Here is a 20,333-nt window from a genome sequence, read left to right on the forward strand (position 1 = left end):
TGAAATCCTTGATTCTGATTGGCTGATTAGCATTGTTACCATGACATGCATGACAGTTACTATTGAATGGCAAAGTTACTCTTTAATGCAACGGGGCCCAGGTGGGTGTTTCATAAAGCTGTTCGTAAGTTAAGAGCGACTTTAAGAACGACTGGTGATCCTTTCTTATGGTAAAGGATATTCACCATTAATGTTCATCGGTGATTATTTACCGCGTAAGAAAGGTTCACTAGTCGTTCTTAAAGTCGCTCTTAACTTACGAACAGCTTTATGAAACGGCCCCCAGGTATCATGGTAAATGGGTCGATAGTTGCTGCTGAGAGGTTAAAGCGTTGATTGTAATATTTGGTTGAGAGGGGACAATTTTGCGATTTTCCCCTATTAAACTAAATAAAGTCAGAAAAGAGAGGAATTGTTAGATTTAAAAAAATAATTTGATTTCTTAAATAAAAATAGAAAAACTCGTTTTAAATTCCGACAAAAATGCCGTAAATAGGTAATGAAAAAAAAAATTCAATGAGCAAAAAAAATGAGAAGACAGACATGGCGCTTGGGGCATTTATTTTTTAAACGCTGCGAGATCTTGACTAACAAAATATTAAGGTCATATTCCATCCCATTTTCTTTCCCTTTTTTCCCTTTCTCCCTTTTTTTTCTTTGTCGTGAAAGTTTTTGGGGCCATGGCCCCTATAAGCATTCCCATCTGCATGTATATACGCCAGTACCTGAATCTGTCCCCGGGGTTTTTAGTTTGACGGTATTCTGGCGAAGAGAGCCAGGCAACGCAATGCAAAGTTTTTAAAATAAAAATGGTGAGTCCAAATATGCCTAATCTTATCCTGTTGGCATGGCATCACATTTTGTCCTAAATAACAATTTTTACAATCAAAATTAACAACGTTACCATGGTGAAGCGTGTGTGTGTTAAGGAATAGCTAGGGTAGTAGAAGCTCTCAACGTGACGTTTCACTGTTCATTTTCTCACTATCCTGAGCAATGGAGCGGGCGCGCGAGCGGGGCATTCTCGACCAAGGAGGTCGTGCCCCGCGGCCTCTTCTTATTAAGTACATGTAACACTAAAAGTACGTACTAATTGTCATTTGAGTTTGATTAAATGACTATCACACAGTTTTATTAAATAAAGATTACATATAAAGGATTGTGTAGTCATTTCAAAAGTTTGAAATAGTCCTATTCAGTCTGGTTGGATTATAAACGGTTAAAGTAAACCATGATGCCCCAGGTGCTTATGATTAATGGGCACATCAAGATCTTATTAACAAAGAATGACATCGAAGTTCATGATTTATAACTTGATTCTTTACAATTAATAGTATATATATATATATATATATATATATAAACAGGGGCCGCAGAACCGGGGGGGGGGGCTGGGGGGGCTTCAGCCCCCCCCCCCCCCCACTTTTTTCCAAAACCGTGTACAAAAACGTAAAAATTACCATATGATTGTGATTTTTAGCATGGTCAGCCCCCCCCCCCCCCACTTTGAAAACCGTTCCGCGGCCCCTGATAAAGATACATATATCAATTGTATACTGCATATTTTTTCTCTTGTTTATTTTGTTGTCATGATGATGGCAGTCATGGAGTGGGAACCGCCTCGTGATCAGCTTAACTTTCTCACTGCGCATGTCGATTACAGTCATAATGCGGAACGCGCACCGTACCCATCATCCATTGCACATCGCTTCTGTTGCCTCGATCGACCTCATAAGTGTACAATGACGTCATGCATGTTTCACGTCACATTGAACTGGCTAGCTGAAAGAAGATATTGAATTACACTCATTAAGGGGCCATTCCACAGAGAGCAAGACCGCTGAAAGACCTTTCAAAGACCATGAATTTTGGTCGATCTTACAGAGGTCTCTCAATGAACCTACAATGGTCTTTGAGGTCTTACACGAGTCCTGACCAATCTTTCAGCGGTCTTCGTGGTCTTCATGGGCTCCAAAACTTTTTTAAACGGTTCAAAACAGTCTTACAACGGTCTTACAAGAAAATGATCTTTCAGTGGTCTTTCAGCGGTCTTTCAGCAGTCTTTCGATGAACTTTCAAAGGTCTTCATAGTCTTTCAATGATCTTTCGGCAGTCTCTCAAGATTTTTGCGGAGATCACTGTAAGACTCATGAGAGATCATTGAAAGACCATTGAAAGACCAGGCAAAGTCCATGGAAAGAATTCTGAAAGATCACTTGTTGCATAAAAGATCTCTGAAAGACCATTGAAAGATCTCTATAGGACTAGTCTAAGACCAGTAAGACAAGAAATATCCATCAGTCTTTCAGAGTTCTTTGAGGGGTCTTTCTGAGCCATTCCACAGAGATGACAAATTTCAGTGATCTTGAAGACCGCTGTAAGACCTCATCAATTTTAAGTCTTTCAGTGGTCTTTCAACGGTCTCCGTTCTGTGGAATGGGGGCCTTACGAAGGAAAAATTACAATTTATCCCAATTCTGAAGACAGTGGAAAGGGGTTTTACATCAGGGGTGGCGGAGCGAAGTTGAAAGTGGGGAGGGGGGGGCTAAGGAAAAAAAGAGCAACTTTTCTTTCGAAAAGGGCACTATCTGAAAGCAAAGAAAAAAATGACCTATCTACCCCCACTCAAATGACTCGTGAAACTTAAGGCACGTATGATTATTACAAGTTTTTTTTTCCTTCCTAAGTAGTAATATATACAAATTATCGCCGCCCTGGTTTACATGCAATTTTGGGTTGCGAGGGGAAATCTTGTTTTTATCAAGGAATTAGTTTGAAAGCTTAACAAAATTTCTTAATAGTTTATAAATCGGATAAAATCGTTTCCGCTGGGGGACTAAGAAAATTAGATATATTGTGAAAAAATAGCCTCAAACGGGGGGAGGGGGGTTATTCAGCAGTATTGACAAAGATAGTGAGGTAATAAAACTCAACTTTATTTCAGCTGGTTCGGACCATGTTGAGTCCACATAAAATCTTTGAAGTTATCCTATCGGCATTACAGTTCCGTCTACTTTCCTGTTATGATTCACAGTTAATTTTGCATGGAATGTGTGGATCTTGATCGCAAGAAAGAATTTTTGACTCTATAGCTGATTGAGCTAATATAAACTTCTTAGTTTGAATATAACCCCCTAAATATACAATGAAAACCTACAGGTTAAAAAGTGGGAATGGGCACAATTCTATATATATATAGTTTGGTCGGTAACGGAGAATAGCGGACAGACATACATGTAGACTGACGGAAACACAAGCAAAAAAAAATGACGCAATATTAGCAAAATTATACAGTATGGATTTTTTTTATTGTCATGCGATGAATGGCAGGAAATTTAGTATTTTGTCCACATTTTTTTTTTACATGCAGTAAGCCTTTATCAAAATCGTACAAGTTATCTGCTCTTAATTGCATAACTTCTTATTATCTGCTGCCCAAAGTGATAGAGGTATATTCATCAATCCTAATTTGAAACTTTGCATAATTGGGAAAGTGAAATAAGTGTACTTCTTTGAAACATCAATGCTATTATGAAAATCACTCGTAAATTGCATGTAGGTGCATTTAGTGATTGGTAAATTTGAATTGGCTTGTACTGTAAATTATGTGAGGTATTGTGTGTGGGTGTGTGTAGGTGTGGTAGAATATGGAAATGATGCGGGGGATGCATAATGATTATCTTTCACATAATGACTGTATCAATTTGACCTTTCAATGTTTGGGATCTTAAAATGGTTAATTATGCTCTATTTCAGATATAGGACTCAAAATTTCTAATTATAATATTATTGCCATGCTCAATGTCGATTAACAATTTTTAATCACTGTGGGAGTGATCTATAGGCATAGTTCGATCATGCAATTATTATTAAAAGTGTATACCATCATCCATCATGTTTTCGGGTGCAACGACTTCTGAAAATGAGGACAATAGCATAATTTGAAATAACGGAAAGTATGAAGTAATAACCAAACCCTACACGGTATAGTATAATAATGGTTATTCTGTTGCAAATTTATCGTAACCGAAAACAAATCGCATGCAAGGAAAGTCACAGAATAATGATTTTTAAAAATTACACTCTTAAAACAAATCAGTCAAATTGACTAAAAAGTAGTCAGCTGGGTGCAACTGATATGACAATTATATCACATTTGTGACATTATATTCTAGTCAGAAATAACTCTGTTCTAGTAAGATACGACTAGAATATAGTCAAGTATGACTAGAATAACAGTTGCACCCAACTGACCCTATTAACTAGTTATCTTTGACTGATTTGTTTTCAGAGTGTAAATTAAAAAACAGGTTTGTCTGCATCAAAGCACAGCAATCAGGTTCATCTCAATAAAAAAAAGTATTGCACCAGTTCGTATATGCACCAGTCATGAAATTAATTGAATTCTATCAAGCAAAATAATGCACGCATGTCAGAGGAGGCTATATATTGCCCATTTACTATCGATATTCAGTGTGTATTGAGCAAGAAAGGTTGGATCTTCTCTTCATTGCAAAACCCAAGTCAAGGAACGAAAGTTTCAAAATTGATTTTTTTTTTCCCCCTCCGATTTTTATTCCTCGAAATTATCTATAATATAATGTATTCTAACCTACCGGATATGAAATTTCCACCATAAATTAATTTACATCATGATATTTTATTCTACATCTACACAGTAAAAAAATACATCACGCTGTTTAAACCCGTGACTCTAACAACAAGTTGTTTAAACTTTTACACAATTGTTTAAACGTTTTCAAAATCTTGTTAAAACAATTAAACAACTTCTTGTTTCAAACTTTAAACAATTTATGTTAAAGTGACGGGCTTAAACAACCTGCTTGAAATTTAAACAGCGTTTTTATAGTGTAGGCCTTTAGCGAGGATTGAACACATTACAGTGGGTTGATGACTATTAAAAAAAGGCGGGAAGAATATTTTTTAAAAACGGAAATGCAAATGTGCACTTTCAAAATAAAAGCAATTTAATCCAATTATTTTTTATATAGAAAAGTATCAGACATAATGCCATGAAATAGAAAGTAGCCCCTCCGCCCTCTCATTTTTATCATCGATCGCGTTGCCCATTGAAAACGGGAAAAACCCTAAAGAGATATAAGTAGCGATCTCTCCTCATTGTGCTTTTTCCAGGTAGGCGAACCAGACGAGGCGCCCATGCGCAAATCAGCGTTGGTATTAATATCGGTGCATTAATTCAGCAAGAAGGAAAAGGCCCCGGAAGCAATCATCGTATATCCCCCCTTTCTCCCCTCCTAATTTCTTAATTTGTTTCATTACCTATATCCATGTATCGGAATCATTTCGGTTTGTTTTGGACATCATTGACATCGTTTATATTCGGAGATGTTGCCAATCTTGACACCATTTCGACGCAAGACCAAGAAGAGATGGTTGACATTATTCAATGGCTCACGGTACTTCAAGCTTTTGACAATTACAGTTTGGTTTGCAACAAGCCCATCACTGCTGGGGTGTTCTCGAAATTCCCAAGCTAATAACTGCCACCGATCACCAACGACTATTGTTGAAACCTTTATCGAAGTTCATCGAAAAATACAACACACTCGAAATCATTGTCAAGCTCGTCATCACTAAGACATCTGCGACCATTTTGTTACCCGTCATCTTAGTTCAGAAAACGGTTATGATGAGGTTAATGAATCTTAGTTGTAATGTATATCTGGTCGTCTTCGTCGTCATTGTTGGAATCATAACCGATGTGGTGACTTGTGATTTCATTGATGATCTTCATCTGTCCTCGTTACGAGTACGGCGAGGTCCCCCAGGTAAGTTCTTTTAATGGGGCGACGCCAAGATATTTTAAAGGGGTACAAGACATTCCTAATTGTGACGCCCCCCTTCTTTATTGATTATCAGGGGCTATAAAGAGGTATACGAGACCAAGAACTTTCTCTTTGGCACTCTTCTTTCTTAATTTTTGTCTTTTTGGTCTCCTCTTTTTTTCTTTTTCTTTCACTTCTTGAAAAGATCAACGGGGCCCGGTTCGCCCCTGCCCCCTTTAGCGCGGTGCTCCTGTCATGACTTTACCTAGCATCTTGGTTTGTTTGATCTGAATAGGATCCGTTAATATAATTACACATAAAAATATTGTTGCATTCGAAACAAAACTTAAACATATTTTAAGATTTCTAGTAGTAGTGTAATTGCTAGTTACTCGGGTTTTATTATGCTTTGTTCAAATACATGCATGCATTCGTATCATGATTAGAAAAGTGAGCTTTCACTCAAATCTTATATACAGTCACACCTACGAAACCGACTCCAAACCGATCGATGGTATGTCATTGAGAATAACGTAATTGTGCATTGTCGGGTCTGAAGTTGGTTTCTTAATGGTATGACTGAACATTACAGACCATGATTTATCAAGAAGTAAATTATGAAGGACGTAGGATCATGCCATCAAAAAGAGACTCCAAACTGAAAATAATATGATTTGAACAGATAAAGAAAAATCAGACAAACCAGACATTAAAATTCCACCAAAATCGGACAAGGAATAACAAAGTTATAGCATTTTAAAATGTTGTAATCATCCGGTGAAACAGTTCTACGTTTGTCTTCATGAATATGCAATGAGCAAGCTGATGATGCAATAACCGCTGTTATTTTTGTTCTTTTTTTTATATGAAATTATGTTGAAGAACAATTTATCCTCTAAATATAAAAAAGGATTGACTACTGATTTAATATGTAAGAAAGTCATTGCTGTAACTTATTTTGTTACAAGGATACTAAATTTATTTTACAGACTTACACACATTTTAAAACGGAAAGTGTGGACATGACATCATCAGCCCACCTATTGCATTACCGTTTTCACCTTGTTTAACATTAAAACTCAATAACGTAAGTTTTTATGATTTTTATGAAATTTTCAGCCTTTTGCTCGGTTAATTTTACTCTCCTTTTCAGATGTAAGTATTTTCAGCCCGGAGTTTCCTTTTAAGTACATGCATGTAATACATTGTACAGAGCATAGCATATTGTACAGAGTACAGAACTTATTACTAAATAAATGGAGTAAAAACTAAAGGAGCAAAACGCTGGAAATTCTATCAAAATCTGATAAAATAATAAAAAGGTTTTTTAATATCAAATTTAGCCACAGGTAGGCTATGTATGTCATGTCCCCAATTTCTTTATTTTTTATTCCATGAAATCATAATTATATCATATTTTCATTCACGTGTGTGCAACATGTCTCTCTTATAATAAAATTGCAGCACTCAATAGTCAATCCTATTTTGTACATTTTTGGAGGACATTTCAATAATAATGATTTTATCTGATAACATAGAAAAGAATGAGTGGGAAGATGGCATCATTAGCTCGTTTATTAAATATTGATTAAAACATGGATAGATTAACTGTTTCACATAAATAAAAGAAAATTTGAAATTATATAACATTGGTATTCCTTGTCTGATTTTGATGAAATTATCATTTTGATGTTCATCTGATTTCCGAATCATATCATTTTCAGCAAGGAGTACCTCTTTGATTTCACGTTCATTAAATACTTGTCGAAAGATTGTAAAGATTGTAAATACTTGTTGAAAGATAAGTAAATGTTCAATAAAGTGAATATGCATTAGGCATATAACCTGCAACACTCATGGTGTTGTAGTGGCGTACCATTTAAAATTCAAATTTTCCAAGTATACTAACCTTAATTTTTTTTTTTTTTTTTTTTTTTTTCATCCGTTGTTTCTAGATGAGATTTCACATATTTTAGGATATTTAGCGTCCTCTCTCGGTAAAGTTTTTTTTCAAAGAAGACCCTTTGGACATTTTGTCTTACATAATTTCATTAAAGTTATAATATCGTTATCTATTCCGTATCATTGTTTTATGTCAAAAGGCCAAAATGTGCAAGAAGTTATTTTCATTTTTGTCGGGATTCCGATCTATTTTCATTTAAAATAACAACAGTACATCTACTAAAATACATTTCTATTATAATTTAATAACAAACTAAAATAGGGATCAACATTTGGAGTTACCAAAGCTTAAGAGAGGCTTTAACATTTTACCCTTTCCTGATTTTTTTTCTAGGAGAAAGAAACCCACAATGAGACATGTTTCGTGTAGCTTCCACTGAACCAGAATTAAAATAATGTTAAAACCTATAACCGTTACACTATTATGATTGATGTATTTTAGTTATTTTTCACATTCTTAAAGCATTGCGCTTTTTGAAAAATGTAATTCAACAAAAAAACAGACCATCGTACTCTTTGTTATTTTGTTTGCCTTCAGTAAAAGAGAAGGATATCTAGGATGTGTGATGGATTTGATAATTTCTTAGATTGACGGATGTTAGAATAGGATTTGATTCAAATCATTGTATGATACATCATAATTACATTATTAGCCGGCACATCAAAGTGTGAATTATCAACATTCTTCACAGTCGTATTGTAGTTTGGCGTTATACCCTTGCTTGGGGCTGGGGCTGAAATAGATTTAATCATTGATAACTTTTTGTCTCATATCATGTTAGAACTGATGAGGGTATGCAGGTGGGTCCCAATAGTGGGGATTCCCCTTAAACTTATATCAGGGTCGTAGCCAGATTTTAAAATTGGAAGGGGGATATATACATGTAATTAGTTTCAAATAATGTCAAAGGCGGAACACGGTTTACGATGGGGGTTTAAAATAGTCGCGAGCGAAGTCAGCGAGCAAGAACTTTGATTCTTTTAAATGAAAATAAAATTTTGTGATAGATTCAACCGAATATACAGACACTTATTATTATTTTTTTTAATTTCGGATTCATTTTTTACTCTCTACACTTACCCCCTCCCCTCCGTCTTTGAATTTTTGGGAAGCAACTGCCTCCAAATCCCCATCGGTACGCCAGTCCATTTTTTGGCGTCTTATTGGAGGAGTGTCTTCCCTTTTGGAAAATTATTTGATTATCTATTCCTTTTTGTTCAAATTTATAAAAATGAAACCGACCTCAAAAGTTTTGGCGATTTTCCCCACGCCCCCCTCCCCCTAGGGACTACGTGTGAAACTATAATGTTTATCTTAATATAAGGTTGATTTGAATAGTTTTTTAAGTAAAAGCAAACAATTAACATTTGAGTGAGACAACATTAAAAAATCGAATGAGGATTATGAAGTTATGGCACTTTAAAAAATAATTATCCATAACAAACCCGGTGTGTAAATGATGAATGAATGAATCTTTATTTCGTTTCAATTCCGATATTAAACAACATCAGCAGTAAATCATTGCAATACAAATAAATAGCAAAGAACATTACAGAATAACATATATACATGCACTACTTGTTATGGAACATTAGCAACACCCATGAAAAAGATGGAAATGAAACGTAGTGACCTACTAATAAGCTTAGCTTATGGGCCATTTTGATGTAAAATACTCACTTTTCTTTGTTTTTTACTACATTGAATTTCAAATATCTTGAACAAAGCTAAACTGCCATGCCATTAGTTGGTTGTGCTCACGAATTTTTTGTGTCTATACGTACATCGCATTTTTTTTTTGGGGGGGGGGTCAAGAGGCAATATCCTAAAATATTCCCACTTTTCGCATATCATTGTTTCATGAGCACATTTTGGGCACATCATTTTATCATTAAGGTTTGATAAAAAAAAAGAAGTCAAGTCATAATAGATTGAAATTACACAGGTGCGCAAATGATTTACAATGAATTGTTATTTCCAGTTTATCATCCAACATAAATCATTCAAATTTATTTATGATATTTCAATGATTCAATCACATGCAGCGGGGTAGCACAGAAGGACGTTTCACTTTAGCTGGAGTTTCGTATTCTCATCTCGAGTCATACAACTCTGATCATAATGTTTCTTCCGAACAAAATGGCATAGAAACTTGTAGTAATTGAATTCATGTTCCTTTTCATGATTTTAGACCCCATGGGGTTTCGGAGATTGCAGGCTGAAAAGATGGGACTGCTTCTTTATTCTTAGAAGAAGACAAGGGGTATTTATTCAATTTTGAAACCATTGAGGACTAAATTTAAAGTGTTGTTATAGAGATTTTTTATGAGCGTCGAACACTGTCACTGAAAAAAAAAAGATCGCTCAAAATCGAGTTCATGAACTTCACTGAATTGATTATTTATACCTTTTAAGTAATCTGTGGAAAATTATGTATGAATTACTGCAAAGAGGATTGAAATCTTAATGTGAGAACTGGACAGATTACAAACTGTCTCTATCTGTGCTTTAAAGGTCAAGTCAATACCAGCAAAGAGTTGATTTCAATAAAATATGAAAAAAATAAAACACATCATATTATATCGCTGAAATGCATCACAATCAGATGTAAAATAAGAAATGAATAACACAGCTTTCAATAATTTTATTTCACAAAACAGTATTATGGATATCGCGGTCGGTATGCTAATGAAGGAACCAATGACGTCACTTTCTCATTAGTTATTTCATATCTTATTATTCACGAAATATGAATGTGCTCTTATGTGAAATAGGTTTTCAGCTTTCAGTTTCAGTTATATTTTTTCTCATTTCCAACAAAACAGTAGACAAAATCCATCATAAATACAGTTATAACAATTGAAATGTAATGAAGAAACATGTAACACAATATATATATATATATATTCATCTAAATTATACATTTGAAACTTAATATGGATCATGAAATATTTGTGGCTGAAAATAACATGCTGGAAATGGAGAGGTCCACTGTGAAGCTGTGCTTGTAAATCGTGGACCCCTCAAAACAAATTATTCATTAATATTAAATTACATTATTAAAATAATGATAGTGGCCAAAAGAGGGGAAGAAAAATGTGAAATAAACAACATGATGCATGAAATTAGTAATTTACGAAGAATAACAAGGAGAGACGATGAGGAGAACATATCTGCATGTGGACTAAAATAAGAAAATGTTCCACAGGTGATGTATAACGAGTATGAAGTAAACGCGCAAAGGAAACGGATCAAAGTGTATGCCTGGTTGAGCAGTGGTGACGAGTTCTTCGATACCAACAATAATAACAATGACAGTAATAAAAGAGATAATAATAATGTTGATGATATTGATAATCACAATAATAATAGTAATCATGATACTAATAACAAAAATAATAATGATAATAGTTATAATAGTGATAATATTGACAATAAAAGAAGGGACAATCTAAGTACAACAGGGAGAGCTATAGGGTTTTACACGTAGCCAATAAAAATGTCTTAAGTTTTCTTTTGAAGACTGCGAGTGAAGGGGAATTTTTCAAATCTATGCGGAAAGTATTCCAAAATTTAGGACCTTCAAAAATGAATGTATTTTGTGCTGAAAGTGTTTTTAGTAAAGGTAAATGAAATTCTTCAGACTGTCTAGTGGGATATTTATGAATAGTTTGATTCTTTATAAACATGTCATGAAAAACTAAGGGAAGGGCACCAGAATTGAATTTATACATAAATTCTCCAAGATGAAACAAGTAGAGATCGTTTACTTTGAGAATATTATGTTCAAGGAAAAGTGGATCTGAGTGGGCACGAAACGGAGCATTGCAGATTATACTAATTACTTTTTTTTGTAACAATATAATTTTTTCTAACAGAGTTTGATGAGTGTTTCCCCAAAGCAAAAGTCCATGATTTAGGTTGGGTAAAACAAGAGAATAATAAAGAATAAGCAAAGATCGTTGTGGAAGATGTGATTTTAGTCTGTTAATGATACCAATATTTCGAGAGATTGTTTTGCAAATATTTTCGATATGTAATTTCCAGGAGAGCTTGCTATCAACCAAAACACCTAAGAATTTTGTATGAGAAACTTGCTTAAGTGGGGTATTGTCAAATATAATTTGAGTCGGTAATGAAGCTAAGGAGTTACTAAATAATATGTAATTCGTCTTCAAAAGATTTAATGACAGTTTATTGGTTCTTATCCATTCTAAAACATTTCGCAACTCTGCATTGACGACATCAACAAGAACATTTGGATCTCTGTGTGAAAAAAATAAGTTAGTATGATCTGCAAATAAAATGAATGAGTTTTGAGTCCTTCCTGGAAATATTGGTTTTTTTTTTGGGGGGGAGGTACCTCATGCAATTTAATTAATGAGCTTCCTCGATGTCAAATCTAAACAAATGAAATTTTAAACAACTCTTACAATAAAAAAACATTAGTAACTGTGTGACACCATTCATTCGCTCATTTACATATCACTTATATAACAAAAGTGACTTCTATTTACGCGAGATAAACAGTTCAGCCAAGGAGCCATTAGAAGAGTAGGGGAAGGCGGGGTAAGTTGTGACACTTTTTGCATTTTGTATGTTAGAATTGATATGACTAATAATATTGTAAAAATAAGTACCTTGCCGTTAAATTTTATTCGTGGGAAATATTTTTCACCTGTATATAACTTTCTACCCCCACACTGAAATTTATTGTGACCTTTGAAAAAACCGATGTCAAATGGCTCAACTTGCCCCATCTGTGGGGTAAGTTGTGCCATGCACCTTGTGGGGTAAGTTGCGCCACAAAAACTATGTACTAAATGTACGCGGGAAGAACCAGCATGTCATTTTTTTAATTCAAGTCTTTTCACTTGCAAATTCTCTATAAATACTAACATCCTCTATAAGTAAAAGAACTGTCATGTGAATTTTCACCTTTCTGCCTGCATATCAAAGGCTTTTCAAGGTTTGTTTCTTTTTTATTATACATTACCATACGAATTACTATGGCTCAACTTGCCCCATGTTGGCTGGCTCAAAGTACCCCAGTCCAAACTTAATGCGATATTTTCACATCCACACATTTCTTATGCATCCATCATGTAAAAGACTATGACAAGAATGAAGATCCATACCTGGACTAACAATATTGTTCTTATTTCTTTATTATATTTAAAGACGTGTGTGGGTAAAAAGCACTGATCTATTTTACACCCTTTTTTTACTTTTTTGGCTGAAATGTGTATTTTTCCCTCTAAAAAGGTACTTTTTGTTTCAAGGTGGAAAACAATGTGGTAGGGTAAAGGGTTATGTAATGGGTCATCAAGACATGACACCACCACAATGTCTGACTCATTCATTATTGGCCTGGGGCTGGTGGCTCAACTTGCCCCTATGCTCAACTTACCCCGCCTTCCCCTACACACTACGCATCCATCTATCATAATCCACCCTATCACCCAACACACATTCACCCACAACCAATCAACCCCACCCAGATTCGTTCATAAACTATCAGTAAACAATCACGGTACACAGATCACCCTGCAACAACACATAAATAAAAACAATCCACATACAACTCATTCTCAAATGTACAAGTATAACTATTGTAAAGAGGAGACGAAGTTTGCAACTCTCAATACAAATTATTGCACGAAAAGTTTAAAAGAAACTAAAAATAAATGCAGCTGGACGTTTACATTGGTAAAGATACATATAAGTCAACAATCAGTTAAAAATGTTTTCTTTAAATATGCTTAAAAGATAGTACAGATGTTGAATTTTTTGTAGCGTATGGCAAGGTGTTCCAAAGCTGACCTCCCGCATACATAAAACCGTGTTTGAAACATTCTAAATTAGGTTTTGGCAAGATTACATTAAGAGAATCGGCAGATCTTGTATTAAAACCATGTCTATCAAAGTTAATTTCAATATTATTGCACATTCTGGTGGGAGCAAATCCATGAATACATATAAATAACATGCTTTATTCTTTTACCTATTTTCACCAATCCTTCCCAAATGTTTTTCTCTTATTTATAGTTTTATTTCATTTCATTATTTATATATGTAAATTTTGTTATGTTTACTTTTATTAAAACCAAGTTACCATCAGCAGTGGCGTAACTACGGGGGGGGGGGCATGGGGGCACGTGCCCCCCCCCCCATAGGCTGGCCAAAAAAAAAACTGGGAAAAGGGGAAAAAGAGGGAGAAAGGGTGAGAAACGTAGTGGGAAAGACGAAACTATTGTTCATTATAATTATGTTTTATATTACATAAAGACATTTTTTCATAACTTTATGAAACATAATTTACTCAGGGCCAATGTCTTCATTGTTCCTGATGCATTGTCTGTTTAACGAGATATATAATCCTGTTATGCTAAAACCTCCCGTTTTCAAGTCAACGTACACGAAATAAATTTCCTCGCACTTCGAATTATTATTGTTTTATGTAGTGACATATGTTTTTTTTTTTCATGACTACTTAAAGTGATTGCCCCATTTTAAGTTCTTAATATAAAACATTTCCTGTTCGTGTTTACGTTCGAAATAGTGGATTGGTGAGATACGTCTGCTCGTCATGAATTCCTTAAATCAGTCTTTAAAATGTCCCTTTTTCTGATCTGAATATAAAAAAAATTCAGCTTGCGCTTCGCGCTCGCATTATTTGGTCAGTGAAATACGTATGGTCTTCGTGAATTCCTAGAAACAAGCCTTAGAATGCCCCTCTTCAGGTCTGAATTTCCTAAATTTTCAGTTTGCGATTCGTGCTCGCAATATTTGATTAGTGAGATGCGTGTGTTAATCATGATTACAATGACTACAAGTGCTTCATGAGTTTAGATGTGATTTTAACAAAATCAGCACGCGCTTGTCACTCCATCAGATGACTATGGTGAGATATGTATACTCTTAATGGATTCCTAAAATATAGTCCTTAAAATGTCCCTGTTTGGGGTCTATATATACAAAAATTTCAGCTCGCGCTTCGCGCTCGCATTGTTTGTTTCGCCAGACAGGTACATATCATGATCCAAAAAATTGACTTATAATGTCCCTTTTTAGGCCTGAATATGAAAAAATTCAGCTCGCGCTCGCATTATGTGATCGGTGAGATACATATCCGTTTAATGGCACTGTCCTTAAAATGCCTCTATTAGGTCAGTGTACCTGGTAACTGAGCTCGCTTCGCGCGCTCACTAAGTGACTAATTTTTTTTGCTGGTGCCCCCCATGCCGTGACCCACGGTACGCCACTGACCATCAGGGTAAACCTCCCCTTAAATGTATATATTTCTTTTTTTCCCCTTCCATTGCTTTTATAAAAAAAACTAAGATGGCGACTTCAGGGTGTAGTTCTCTTCATATGTGATGCGCTCGAAAGACAATGACTTCAGTTGCATGCTAATGTGTGATAATGAAATAGCTTCGTCACAAAACATTGCTGAAAAGGTTACATCGAATCATTTACATGTATATAAAAACAAAAGCATTTCTTATTGTCTCACTTCTATTCTGGATTTCTGGCTTTTCAGATTGTTCAAGATGCAGAACAGAATTATGCCGAATGTACTGTGGAAGTAAGTTGATATCAAGCACAAGTTCCCCCCTTTCTTTCTTTTTTATTTGGGGGCCCTTTGCTATACCCTTTTAAAAATTATTTCTCTCAATTTCAAGAAAGAAATGACTTGTACAATCATTCTATTCCTGATTTCTTAATTGTGTGAAGGAGTTGACACAATGATCAAATAATTTTGAAGGAGACAACTTAATGGGGCAAAAAAATCAAAAAGCCATGAACCAGCAAAACTTTCATCTTTTACACTATTTTAAAATAATAATAATGTCAAATTTCTTAAGCCCCATATAAACAGCTGTACGCAAGTGTGCCAAGATATAGGATAATTAGCTTCTTATTAAACATTTCCATTTGACTTCTTCATGGTTAATGATGTTGCACATTACTACTTACCAATAATGGTAATCATGCGTAATTAGTTGTTTCTATGTATATTCGAGCAGATATCCATAGAGCAACGCTTACATCCACATTCTAAAAACGGTGACTGAATTCCTTTATGACGTCAGCAATTATATGATTCCATTGAAATACAATGGCTGACACATCAACCTGAAACATGAATAGGGCATCAATTAGTCTAAAGTGGTTTTCTTGATATATCCTCATTATCATTTTCTTTGTAGCGCCGGGTGGGAGAAAACGTTCAATTAGTGATTCACAGGTCTTCAGAAAAAAGGTGAGTTTTGGCAGCACATTAATAACAAATAATTAGAAACAACTCAGACACATGAAATTGAAATAACTCTCTAAAATTAAGACTCAAGCGTAATGATATATCGGGGTACATAGTGCGTTAAGGGATAGTTAGGGACAGTTGGTAGTTAAGGGACAGTTGATAGTGTGCGGGGAATTAGGGATTGTCTTCTGTATGAGAATAATATTGTCTATTATGCTGATTGAATGAGTTGACTTTAGGCAGTGTGTAATTGCCATTCGTTCTTGAAATATAATATAGCATTTTTTTTTCATTAATCTGAGCAATGGCGGGAATAGAAAAGAAGAACTTTGTTTGATATGAATTTGTATGCCCAGTCAAAAGACAATTGTTAACGTCGTCGTCACCATAACCAGGGGAGTATTCATCTTATTAATCGTTCCAATAACATGTAAACAATAACGTAAATAACATTAGGACGGGAGATAGTACGTCACCAATGGTCATAAATATACGCATTTCTTTTTCTTTTTACCTTTTGGGAAAACTCCCGAACAGTCCTCGTTTGTGTTTGTGGATTTTTCTTTTTACAAATTGACCTGAAGATAATATGGTTTTTTTTTCGATTACAGTTTCCAATCAGGAGAAGAATCTCTCTTTTTGATTCTGTTTTGGATCGCCTCTCCACAGAAAAAAAACAAAGTATTATGAAGGTGAGATTTTTTTTTTTCAATTTTCATATCAATAAATTTTTTTTTCAGGTGTTCATATAAGAAATGGTAAATATAGTTTTATCAACTTTAGCACTAAAGAACAGTCGGGCAAAATGCAAAAGAATCCTAAATCGAACTTGACATACCGCAAAGGTAAAGCATTGTCATAACCAGCGGTGGCGATTCGGGGAGGGGGCATGCAGATATGATATTTTCTATTATTGCAAAGGTGAGCTGCGCATTTTACATTTTCAATGTCTTCATAAAATTTCTGTCATTGTTTAGAAATTTATTTCTATTGACAAATTATTTATTATCACTGTCAATGAATAAATGCTACTTTTTTATGTATTTTAATAAAATATAAGACTCTTGTATTTTGTCTTTCACAATTTTCTTATTTTATTTGCACAAATTATTTTAATCTTACAGGCATTAGTTGCAAAACTACACAAACATGAAACATCAGAGACAGATCATCAGCTGTTAGAAAATCGACTTTTCAGCAAAAAATCATGATTCATTCGAACCATCGAAATCCTTGATCAGTACTAAAACGACACCAACGACTTTACGATTAACTGATTTTTCTATACTATATTTTTAACATCCAATTCATAAACGTTTCTTGCTGAATAATACTAGGCCTAATAATTTGAATAAAAAGAGTATACGTGAACGAACCAAACGCTGAAAGTTGCATCAAAATCGAATACAAACAAAGTTGTCTTACAGACTTATTATTATTTCGGTGAATCAGCAATATGCCATCATCATGGATATGCAATGAGTAAACTAATGTCGCGCCCAAAGTTACCTTTACATTTTTATCTACTGTACAATATCGTTATTAGCTGTTGTTTCATTGTGTATAAAAGCCGAGTTGTATACAGTATTTTACACTAATTAGTAATAAAAAAAATTTTGTTCACATTCTTAAAACAAATTTTGATGTAATTGTAATTTCATAAAATAAAATACGAAATAAAAAGCATCAGCTCGCTCATTGCATTATTTTCATGATGTATACTGCTTACTCTCATCCTCCTTGATCAAATTGTCAGTGTTTGCACGTTCAATGCTACTTTATTTGTTCAAAAAAATATATATATTCATCCTTGATGTTTTGTCCAGATGTTTTTGTAATTTGCGTTCATACAAATAGGTGCCCGTTTCAATTTACAAGTATATAGCTGTCCTTAACGTTCTTTTCTAACGCTTCATCGGGCAACGAGTTATCTTAATTTTTATATTGTTAAGAACCGGAATAGTTGGCATGTGAAGTTTTAGCAAGTTTAGTTAAAAAGCATATTGATTTGTAACAAAATGGGTGTATTAGAGGCTGTATCACTCTGGGGGGTAAGGGGACATAAATCCCGTGTGCCGTTTTCAGGGATCGCAAAAGGGCAACAGTTTAAACAAAACAGGGCCATAATTATTCAGAATTCTAATCTGACAAGCGTCAGAAGCGAGAGAGAGAGCATAATTTCGACGCTCGTCCTTGTGAAAGACTGAAGAGGCGTGATTTCAGGATAAGTATTTCCTGTCAGAAATTGTTTTTCGTTACGCGACTGTATTCTTTCGTGGTTTTTATTTGATAAAGACTTTGATTCTTTGATATAATGAAATACATGCAGCAAATTAAATATTACCCATTTTTATGTACACCTCTGTCACTGGTAACAATTTGGAATAGCGTTATGCCCGATCAATGCTTAAATAGAAAGCGGTCATGTAATCTTAATTTGTGTCAGAAGTTATATCATTCTGAGGACTAAACACATACAGACATCTTTTGCTCAAATATCATGCATATAAATATTTCAATTATTCTGTCCCCACAATCTTGGACTTATATCATCAAAAAGTGTTATACTTACGGGAAATTCCAACATCATATTCTAGTTTAGATATAAAAATACATTTAAACCATATTTTATATGTCTATCGATATCTTGTTTTTGGATGTACACTGTTAAACGCTGTTTAAAATTTTAAGCATATTGTTTAAGCCCGTCACTCTAACAACTATTGTTTAAACATTTTAAACAACTGTTTACACATTTTAAACAACAGCCCTTACTGTTTCAACTTTTTAAACAAGTTGTTTAAAAAGTTTGAACAATCATTTAAAAAAAGTTTAAACAACTTGTTAGAGTGACAGGCTTAAACAATGTGCTATTTTTTTATTGTGTATATCGATGTTTTGATCGAATCTGACCTCGATTTGTTGTTTTAAAAGTATATTTCTGTACTGACATACATGTAATATCTAAATTAAGAGACATAAGCAATATTTCACGTGCAATGTGCACTCATTTTTTTCCTTTTAACATAGTTTTCGATGTGAATAATAGTAAGATCTATGAGGAACTGAAATATATTTCTTGCAATTTCCTTATTATACGCGGAATTGTTATTGAAGCAGACTACATTTTCGTCAGTGACGTAACGAGGCCCCCCCAAAAAAAAAATCATTAATAAATAAAATAAAAATGAGGGCCCTTTGAATACAATGCACGCCTTTGAAAACTTTGCGATCAAACAAGTGAGCGAGCCCCCCCCCCCCCATCGATAAGTTGCCAATGAAATGATTATTTTATTCTTCTAGAGCAACATGCTCTCAAAAATATGAATAACAATGATAATAACGGTGGTGATAATAATGATAATAGTCCATAAATGAATAAACAAAACTGAAAAAAATAAGTAAAATATATTTCACAGTGCTTTCAAGATCAGGCGACGCTTTTTTTTCTTTTTTTTTTTACTATTCAAGTAGTTTCATTTTGTTCTATTTTGCACATCATAAATACATACAAGTGACAAAAAGAAGTTTTTAAAAATACAGAATAGGAAGGAATGCCAGGTATACGGAATTGATCATGTTATAAATCTTAATAATAGGCAGAAAATATCATAGCTTCAAGGGCATAATATTTGGTATTATGTAGGGACATTCATTGTCCGCTTCACTAGAGCAGCACTGGCGCCCAGCCCATCGTATTTTTCGGGAGAATAATATCATTTTTTCTTTAGACAAAATGTCAATAATCCTTTACATTCCCAGCACCATACATGATTTTGAATGATTTCAGTTGAAAGAAAAGGGAGAATCCGGGTATGGTATAAAGAAAAAATTGATTCATAAATCATCACATGTAAATGAATTTCTAACCATCTTTCATGGTGATAATGATATTCACCTCAGTGCATCCCTGGGAACTGAATTTCGTTCCGGTCCGATCGAAAAAAATAACGAATAAAACACTAAATATAGAGTGGTATATCGTTATATAGAGGGGAATTACCCCCTCCTCCTGCTCCCTTATTCACCTCCCCGTGACTCCTCCTCTACATTTTTCTCTTTCTTTCCTTTGTTTTCTTCTCCCTTCATTTCTCCATCTTCCTCTCTTTCTCCTCCTTCTTCTAATCCTACCCTCTGCTCTTCATTTTCTTCTTTTCATTCTTCTTCTTCTCCTTTTGCGTATTCTTCTCCTCCTCCCCCCCCCCTCCTTATTCTCCTTCGCATCCTTCGTATTATGCATTATTGTCTGTCTGACCTGGAAAATTTTGGTCAAACAAATTTTAAAAAGGCATAAATA

At 34.4% G+C, this 20,333-nt stretch overlaps 1 protein-coding gene across 1 annotated transcript; it reads left to right on the forward strand.

Annotated features, from left to right (window-relative positions):
• The first annotated feature begins 5,582 nt into the window (after positions 1 to 5,582).
• Positions 5,583 to 19,192, forward strand: LOC129256459 (uncharacterized). The gene is made up of 5 exons (XM_054894656.2): positions 5,583 to 5,810; positions 15,314 to 15,358; positions 15,984 to 16,036; positions 16,648 to 16,728; positions 17,161 to 19,192. Exons 1-5 carry the CDS (start codon positions 5,669 to 5,671, stop codon positions 17,245 to 17,247), a joined length of 408 nt encoding a protein of 135 aa, XP_054750631.2. The 5' UTR covers positions 5,583 to 5,668; the 3' UTR covers positions 17,248 to 19,192.
• Positions 19,193 to 20,333: the final 1,141 nt, after the last annotated feature.

The sequence above is a fragment of the Lytechinus pictus genome, chromosome 3 (assembly GCF_037042905.1).
Source record: "Lytechinus pictus isolate F3 Inbred chromosome 3, Lp3.0, whole genome shotgun sequence".
NCBI classification, from domain to species: Eukaryota; Metazoa; Echinodermata; class Echinoidea; order Temnopleuroida; family Toxopneustidae; genus Lytechinus; species Lytechinus pictus.